Source organism: Pipistrellus kuhlii, unplaced genomic scaffold (assembly GCF_014108245.1).
Source record: "Pipistrellus kuhlii isolate mPipKuh1 unplaced genomic scaffold, mPipKuh1.p scaffold_m20_p_1, whole genome shotgun sequence".
Taxonomy (NCBI): domain Eukaryota; kingdom Metazoa; phylum Chordata; class Mammalia; order Chiroptera; family Vespertilionidae; genus Pipistrellus; species Pipistrellus kuhlii.
The window spans coordinates 191,561,176-191,570,532 of NW_023425404.1; the positions used below are offsets into that span (position 1 = coordinate 191,561,176).

Here is a 9,357-nt window from a genome sequence, read left to right on the forward strand (position 1 = left end):
CAAAGCAAAGAGAGACTAACCCTCACACCTCACCTCTGCCCATCGTGCTAGTGGGAACAGGGTCTGCTATTGAGACTGATTCTTCACTGCAGAATGGGACAAAATTTACGTCACTCTCCTCCTGCAGCCTCCCAAACAGTAAACAAACATCACACAAAATACAAACTTACCACAAACAAAAGTCAACATCAACTTAACGATCCTTCTGTATTACCAATGCACTAAGCTAGGCTATGACAATCCTCTTCCGAGTATTTACAAAAGACGCATTACAAACGTTGCTGCATTAGATTCCTCTTCTTGAGGTAGTTCAAAGTCTAGAAACGTGGCAAATTTACATATTTTTACCTACTGCCACGGGGGGTTAATTAAGATAAAAGTCTATAAGAGTTTTCCCCTCATGATTCAAAATAGTCTAAAACTGGAAACACAAACAGATTAAAAGTTACACAAACATAAAAAATAAGCAAAAAAAAAAAAAAAACCCAAACAAACATAAAAAGCAATGTTAGTGGCATCACACTAACAGTCTAAATTTTGCTAGAAACAAGAATATTTACTTGGTTTATCAAAGCAATGCACATTGTATAAAGTAATAAAATAAGAGCTTATAGAAAACGGGGAACATTTTAGGTGGGAGCATGCAGCTAAGATCATCTCGTTCTCTGGCAGAGTTCCCGAATGTCACGCCACCGAGAAGCGAGAAGAGACCCTTCCCTGCGGCCTTCCTCAGTTCTGCTTCATGGGCGCGGGGATGTTGGCGGACGCCTGCTCGAGGTAGGCCAGGGAGCCCTGCGGGAGGTCGGCGGGCTTCTTGTGCTGCCCGTTGATGTCCTCCAGCACCTGCTGCCAGTGCCGCAGCTTGGTCAGGTGCTTCTGCACCAGCGCGTCTTTCCGCTGCAGCTCGTTCCGCAGCTCCGACACGTCCTGCAAGTGAAGGGACCAAGTCAGAGCAGCCCCGTGAGAAGCAAATGCAGTTCCTGAACAATTAAGAGCACTAGGAAGTGAAATCAAGACCAAGGAAATCCGTTAAACCACACCAAGCCCAATCATTACGCTGCTTGGCTCCACTATTTGAATAACCCAAAGCAACTCTTCCAATGGCAAATGTCTGCCTAACATGGAAAGTTTTTATTTTTAATCCATTTTCTTTTAGTAAGTAATTCCCAAGTTATAATATTCCAAAGTATCAAAGAGCAGCCAAAAAGAAATCAGTCTCTTTCCCACCCTAGTCCCAGGCATTCAATATCTCTGTCCAAAGGCTACTGCTGAGAACCTAAAAAACAGTGAGCATCTGAAACACATGATAACAACTATTTAAGAGAGTCCACAATCGCTGTTCTAACATTTCATATTATGAAGTGTTAGCATTTCATTTTCAAGAGTTTTTCTAAAGAATACTAGCATTGTAATTCTTTATCAAGACCTGGCCTTGATGCCCTGGCCTGGTTAGCTCAGTGGATGGAGCGTCAGCCTGTGAATTGAAAGGTCCCGGGGTTTGATTCTGGTCAAGGGCACATGCCAAGGTTGTGGGCTCGATCCTCAGTGGGGGACTTGCAGGAGGCAGCCGATTCATGATTCTCTCTCATCATGGATGTTTCTATCTCTCTCTCCTGCTCCCTTCTTCTCTGAAACCAATACAAAATTAAAAAAAAAAGAAAAGAAAAAGACCTGGCCTTGAACGCCCCTATGTTACTAGTGAAGTATTCAAATCAGGAACTGATCTGATGTAATGAACTATGAGAGTATCACCTCACCATTCACCTTCTCAACCGGGAAATCACTGAATAAAAATATTCTAACTGGTCAGCTTGTGGAAGCAGTTACTTCAAACACTGCCCACAAAACGTCCATCTCAATTTAGTGTTTCTCGTAAGAGGCACCGCTGGCCGTTTGGGCGGACGATTCTTCCCTCTTCACACTGCAGGGGCAGGTCCAGGCCCAGGCCCAACACAGGAAACGCCGCGGCAGCTCTCAGTCAGCCTGGCAGCCCCCACACACTGCAAATGCCCACTTCACATGACTGGGATGATACTAAGTCCTGAGCCTGGAGGAGCCCGGGCCGGACACTAATTCTGGGTTCGCTGACAAAGCCCTTCCTGTGTACAGGCACTGGGTAAGGCAGCTGGGGAGGCACAAATCGCAGCTCTTGTCCAACGTGAGTTCCATGACCGGCTTTTCAACCTTTTTCAAGCAGCGGTAACTTTCCTTTAAGAAACATCTTCCATGACAGCGAGCATATGGAAATCTGTTTGAAGCCCTGATTCCCCCACCCCTCTCCTCTACTACTATCCAGGTTGTCATGAACGTTGACAGCTCGCAACATTCGTACCCAGTCTGTAAAGCCCTACTATAGGAAACCCTAAAAAGGATTCCCATTTAAAGCAGAGACGGGACCCTGACAACACTGCTCTTCCTACAGCTGAGATAACGGAGCTCATACCTCTTTGATAACCTGCTCGGGCTTTTGGACAGATAACTGCAATCTTTTTTGTAGAAAAAAGCATTCTGTTTGTCTTGCAATATCCAGAAATTTCTGGATACACTGGTCAACACCTTAAAGAAACACACAAAATATCAAATCAAGAAAAATATTCGACATAAAAATCTCCCACATATATACAGTCAGAATGTCAAAACATCACCTTCTCATAGATATAATCTGGGATTTTAAATTCGGCCATAGCAATGATATTGACCCCCAGCTTTCCATATGTTAGCCAACAATAGATAGTAGATAAATTTATACTTTTATCAGGTGAATAAGAGACCTGCTACAGCACACTTCTGAAGAAAAACAATCCAGAGTTCCAGCAAGAAGCATGATTCCAGTTAAAAAGTAACATTTAAAATATTGTACAAAGAAACCAGAACCACTGGTCACCTCTGAGGGCAGATCTTGGGCAGGGAGGAGGAAGCACAAGAGGCTGTTAAAATACTTCCACCTATTCAAAAACTAAACAAAACTGACATACAGCAGTACACACTATTGGTCTTGGTCCTAATGCCGCTATGAAAAATTCACCATGAATGACACAAGATGTCAATTAATAAACTGAACAGAGAACCAGCAGTATACGAACCATTTGCATAAAATCTTCTTCCCCAGAGAAGTTCTCTGAGGGTACCAGCAGGACCGGAACACATCAAGTGTAAAATCAGCCATCAGGACCAGGTCTAAAAAGAGGGAATGCTTACCAGTCCGAATTTCCTCCTGATCCGTGCCATTGACGTAGTCCTGACTCACCAGAGAAGCAAAGCAAGCCTGTGTGGCCAAAACATGTCACAAAAGAAAAAAAAAAAAAAAAGTCATTCACACATCAAAAATCCTATTTTAGGGTAAGATACGGCTCCCCTGAAGTCATTCAATGAGTTGATAGCACATGGTTTGCACACCTGACAAGACATCAATGATGCCAATGAAGACATGTAGTAAACTGACTGACTCCGTTAGACCCACCGAATTAGAGCCAGAGGATCGGGCGGCTGGAATCTGTCAGCACCCCATCTGCTCCCTCTCCTGCCACGCGCTCCTCTCCCCATTATCTCATTCCACACCAGGGCCAGAACCCTAATCCAGTCCTACCCTCAGCGGCTCCCTCCCATGCTCACATGACGTGCACCACCCATTCAGGACGCAGGCAAACCGCCCCCTCCTCAGAGAGACCCTCTCCCTCTCCTCTTTTGAAGTGCCATCCCTCCTGGGTGCCCTCTGTCACCCAGTGCTGTTTTTTCGCTGACATTGGTCCATGCTTTTAGTCCATTATCAGCTGCCCCCTAGTGGGTGGGAGGTCCGCCTTGTTCACTACGTGTCCAGGACAGGAATTCCGCTTGGCACAAAGTGGGCACTCCACAAACACAGCTAATGACGGGCTGGAGGGCGCAAGAGAAGAACCAGGTTGGTGTCAGGTGGGAAAACAAGTCCCAAAGAGGGAGTTCTCCCTAAAGGGACCAATGATGCCAATGAAGCCAGGTAGTAAACTGACTGATTCTGTTAGACCCAGGGAAGAAGAGCAAGAGGATCAGGCGGCGTGTGACTGACCCAGGGGTGTGTGACTCGGCCAGGCAGTGCTATGACCTTAGAAGGCCTAACACAGCAGCAGGGCCAGAAAGAGAACAGGACGGGAGGTGGGGGGCCCAGGGGTCCGAGAGGATCCCTCCAACCTCAGGAGAGCAGAGCCTGCCAGCACGAAGCAAACGCCCTTGGAATGAGGCAGACCTGGGCCCAGGCTTAGGCCACTGACGAGATGGGAGGGCCCTTCTGCCTGCCATTGCCACCATTTGATTTTTTTAAATATATTTCTTAATTGATTTTTTTTTTTTTTTTTTACAGAGAGAAAGGTAGAGGGATAGAGTTAGAAACATCGATGAGAAAGAGGCATCAATCAGCTGCCTCCTGCACACCCCCCACAGGGGATGTGCCTGCCCTTGATCTGAATCGAACCTGGGACCTTTCAGTCCGCTCTATCCACTGAGCCAAATGGTCTCGGCTCACCATTTGACTTAATATAGAAAAATCACAATATTCCTTCAGGCAAATCCCTGTAACCGTAATCAGAAAAAGACTCCCCTTTCTGTGGGACATTTTGAATGATGACTCCTATTGGATTTGGGGCTCCAGGGTCCTCCTTGGGCCAAACTCCCGTTTGGGGTCATCTCTGCCAGGGTCCCTCCTTCCTTGACCCTCGTATGGAGTCCCGCACACCTTTCGGGGAGTCCATTTCCGGTTCCAGGGGTCCCATTACTGCAGCATCGCTGCGCGGGGGTGCCCGGCTGGAGAGGCGCAGGACGGGGCCGGCGTAACGTAACGCCCCCCTCCCCCCCCCCGTACTAAACACGCAGGGGTGCGGGGAGGGTCGCTCCAGGGAGAAGGAACCGGGTGGGACGGGATCGGTGGGCGGGAACCTGGAAGGGGGCCCTACAGTGCGGGATGATGGGCAAACTTCAAGCCTACGTGCCACCGGAACCGTCTGTTGACGCGTCTCCGCCAGCAGCCCGGAGTGGAACATGGCCACCGCTCCCGGTGGGGACCACAGCCAGTGACTTAGCCTGTGAGACTGCGTCCCCGTGGGTAGCGGGCTGCGGGCATCGCCGCCGGGATAACGTGCGCATGCGCAGCTTACACGTCCGGCCTGGAGGGAGGATGGGAACGCAGGCGCCCCTCTGCCCCCGCGTCTCCTTTTTTACCTCGAAAGACGACTCCAGCTCATCCACCAGGGTACTCGGAGAAGACCTCGGGGCCCCCGGCGCGGCCTGAAGAAGCGAAGCCTGGCCCGGGAGCCCCGGCGGCGGGGGCGGGGCGCCGGGGGGCTGCCCGGAGAACATGCCTCCCAGCGGCGCCGCCATCGCTGAAATGGCAGGAAGGTGTCTACTGCGCCTGCGCGGCGGCTGGTCCGCCGATCACGTGACGCCGCCGATCACGTGGTAGTTCCCTGCGCCCGCGGTGGTCCGTGGGCGTCAGGGAGACCAGCTGTTTGGGGTTTGGTCTCCTCCTTCTTTTTCTTTTTTTCTTTTTCTGGAGAATTGAGGGCATTTGGCACAGTTGTGTGGAGAGGAGAATAAATTCGCGGGGCCGGGCTTTGCCCTGAACGCTCGGAGTGAGTTTGGCCGAGAGTCTTGGGGCTCCGTGTACCCGCTGCCGGCTGCTGGAGGTGCCATTCCTCCCACAGACATTTCCTGGGAGCTTCCTGTGCACCAGCTACGAAGCCAGCCGCCGTGGATATCGTGCGGACGGTTCTTTCTGAGGAGAGAGACAGGTAACGAAATGACCAACATTGGTGAGGTTCCCTGTCTGCGAGCCTGGGACTGCTCCGTTAGATAATTACTGTTACATCAGAGAGGAAGTCAGTGTGCTATAATTTAATAACTCGCTTTTAAGAGCTGTTGACTTATTTTTTTCGGAAGGTAAATATGTTTTTATTGTTTAATTTTAGTTATGCATGAGGTCAGACAACACATTTATGGAGCCCTCCATGTCCTAGTCTGCGTGTGATAGCGATCACCCCAAGTCTCTGCCCTTGGGGGGTTTACTGTTGTTTTTGTGTGTGTGTGTGGGGGGAGACACAAATAAACACGTATATGTAGCAATATTATGTAGAGATAAATGCTGAGGCAAAACATGTATCCTGGTCGGGAGGCGGCTGGTGATGGATTTGAGAGAGGTGGTTGGAAGAGACCTCTCCAGGGAGAAGTGGACTGACGTGACTGGAGAGAAAATTCAGCCAGGAAACTTTCAAGAAGAGGGGTCCCTGAAGAAGGAGCCTGCCTGGCATATTTAAGGAACCACAGAAAAGCCAGCAGGGCCAGCGGGAGTGAGGCAGGGCAGAAATGGTCAGAGAAAAAGTAGGCGCTTCCCTTTGCCAATCAGCCTGGGGTCAGAGGTCATCTTCCTAGCCTCAGTCTTACACCCACACACTCAGACACTTTACCGTTTATCTTTCTTCACAATTTAAACATCATCTGCAATCACCTGTTTTCTTCTTCATTGACTAAGTTGCCTTACACAAATACACCAACTGGAATGCAAGCGCCATGCAATCAGGGCCTGCCTATTTTCACGTATTCCGAACACCTAGAACTCTCTCTAGCATAAAATAGACATAATAAGTATTTGTTGATTGAATGGACAAAAATAGAATTCCCGGAGGGAAATAGTCTACTTCAGCAGTTCTCATACTTTTTGGGTCTCAGGATCCTTTTCTTTACATTCCAAAATTTTATTGGGGACTCCAAATGCTTTTGTTTATATGGATTATGTTGGCCAGTAGTTACCTATTCAAATTGAGAATAGGTAAAATATTTACCAACTAAAATTGAGAATTAAAAATTTTATTCAGCAGAAACCGGTTTGGCTCAGTGGTAGAGCGTCAGTCTGCGGACTGAAAGGTCCCGGGTTTGATTTCGGTCAAGGGCATGTACCTTGGTTGCAGGCACATCCCCGGTCGGGGGGTGTGCAAGAGGCAGCTGGTCGATGTTTCTCTCTCATTGGCGTTTCTAGCTCTCTATCTCTCTCCTTTCCTCTCTGTAAAAAATCAATAAAATATATTTTTAAAAATTTATTCAAAAATATTACATATTAATAAATATTTTTAAAATATATTTTTATTGATTTCAGAGAGGGAGAGAGAGAGAAATGTCAGTGATGAGAGAATAATTGATTGGCTGCCTCCTGCATGCCCCTTCTGAGTATCAGGCCCACAACCCGGGCATGTGTCCTTGATTAGGAATCCAAACCTTGATCTGGTTCAGAGGTCAATACCCAACCACTGAGCCACACCAGCTGGGTAACATAAATATTATTTTAATTAAAAATTGTCCCGACCCGAGGGGCAACAACGGGGGCACGCAGGAACCACCTAAGTGAACAAACTAGGAACGCGAAAGAATGGAGGCAAGACAAGGTTCTGATCAAGCCTCAATTTTATTCTCTGACATGGCTGTATTTATACAGCAGAAACAAAGGGGGGCAGGGTTGCTTATGCAGAGGGGTCTTTGGTATCTGGCAACACAGGATTGGCTAATTGCCAGGGGTGGTGTGACTTTCCAAGGTGCAACATTCCTAGGCTGGGCTATCTAGGGGGGAGGATCAGGAAGGGGAAGAGGCAGGAAGACAGGAAGATGCTAAGCCCCAGGTTAATCTTATCTTCTGGCCAAGCCCTCAGAGCACCGCATAACTTTTGCTAGAAGGAACTTAATTCTATTTCCTTAAGACTGAGTTGCTTGCCTCAACTGCTGGCTCCCAACAAAAAATATAAATATTTTCCAGAACAAAAAAATGAATTAGTGAGAAGAGTGGCAGCATTTTAATTTTTTGCAAATCCTTGAACATCTGGCTCAAAAGACTGTATCCATTGTTTACCTAACCATGAGTAAGTTGCCTCAGTGGTTAGTGGTACCTCTCTTGGATTCACCTCAGAAAAGAGCACATTTGGACTTTGTTGAAAACACATATCCTCGTGTAAAAAAAAATGGGAGAACACTACCTTGGAAAGATTACTGAGAAGAGATAATGTGTGTAGGGAGGTGAATACAGTGCTTGGCATAGATTGAGTACTAGTGAGAAAAGACAAGTGACATGATGTAATTCGTTTAAAAATAATCTCTCCCCAGTATAGAAGCAGAGGTAAGCAAATGGAGGCAGGACTAATCAGGCAGTAGTCTAAAAGTAAACTGGTAATCCACACACAGAGAGACTGGTGTGATTTGTACAGTATCAGGGCTTAGTAGGCTAACATTTCCCCAGGAACGTGACAAAAGGGAGTAGCCAGCCCAAAGTTCAAGAATATGGCGGCCAGGAGAGAAAGGACCCAAGAAAGTGGCCAGCCCAATACTAACTGACATACCAAGTGATTTCTTTAAGCCCTAGACTGTGCTTTTTTAAAAAATATTTTTTTTATTGATTTCAGAGAAGGAGAGAGAGAAACATCAGTGATGATGAAAGAGAATCATGGATCGGCTGCCTCCTGCATGCCCCCTATTGGGGTCAGGTCACAACCTGGGCATGTGACCTGACCAGGAATCAACTGTGATCTCCTGGTTCATGGGCCGACGCTCAACCACCAAGCCACTGCAGCCGGGCTAGATTGTGATTTTCCTAAGGACAGGGACTACATCTTGTCTACTTGCTATCCCAACCACCTTCTACAATGTTAAGCACAGGGTAAATGTTTGCTGGATCAAATTCTTCAAAACAGCAACACTCCTGTTTCTGTAACCATGAATAGTAAGGGCATTTTTAGATTTACTCCACTGTAATCTTAAGACCTTTTAACTGCCAAGATTTTATCCAGTTCATTTATCATACCATCGTCCTTTCTCAACCATTCAACCAATATTAACACTCATGTACTATAAGCAGAGATACAGTAGGAGACATGGTACCTGCCCTTACTGCACTTATAATGTGCACTGTCCCTTTATAGCAAGATACTGCACCATATTCAGTAATGGTTTCTTGTTTTCAAGGCCATATGCTGGGTTGCAGATTCTGGGCTTTGCAGATCCATCAATCTGGGTTCTAACTTTTTTTTTCTACTTTCTAGTTCACAGACATTAGCAAGTCACTCGATGTGGTTTCCTCAGTTCTGCAGTGGTGTCACAGAGACTGTTAGTTGCCAGTATCTTGTCCTCTTTTCCCCTTCCTTCACCAGCTTATCTTCATCTCCCAAATGCCTGGCGAAACATCACTTACTCTGGGTGATGACCTAAGCATGTTATGTGAGAACTGAGTGAAAGCTCCTTAAAATGGGTTCATCCCTGCTCCCCCCACCCCTTTCCTCATCTTCATGCAGCCTTCAGTCCCAGCAGCCACCTGGGACTGAGGGAGCCTGAGGCGGTGATGGCGACGCACATTTCCAG

The 9,357-nt window shown here is 47.3% G+C and overlaps 1 protein-coding gene across 1 annotated transcript; it reads right to left on the reverse strand.

The window, feature by feature from the left end:
* Nucleotides 1-538: 538 nt before the first annotated feature.
* Nucleotides 539-5,370, reverse strand: MED28 (mediator complex subunit 28). The gene is made up of 4 exons (XM_036420011.2): nt 5,188-5,370; nt 3,199-3,265; nt 2,444-2,556; nt 539-927 (listed from the first exon to the last, which is right to left on the reverse strand). The coding sequence occupies exons 1-4, from the start codon at nt 5,344-5,346 to the stop codon at nt 730-732; spliced, it is 537 nt and encodes a 178-aa protein (XP_036275904.1). The 5' UTR covers nt 5,347-5,370; the 3' UTR covers nt 539-729.
* Between the last annotated feature and the right edge of the window lie 3,987 nt (nt 5,371-9,357).

Excerpts from the sequence above, each read along its gene's own strand:
- MED28 (XM_036420011.2), bottom strand. The coding sequence starts at position 5,346 with ATGGCGGCGCCGCTGGGAGGCATGTTCTCCGGGCAGCCCCCCGGCGCC. Across the intron at positions 3,266-5,187 it reads AGCTGGAGTCGTCTTTCGAG|GCTTGCTTTGCTTCTCTGGT; the intron begins GTAAAAAAGGAG and ends TTGGCCACACAG. Across the intron at positions 928-2,443 it reads CCGAGCAGGTTATCAAAGAG|GACGTGTCGGAGCTGCGGAA; the intron begins GTATGAGCTCCG and ends CTTCACTTGCAG.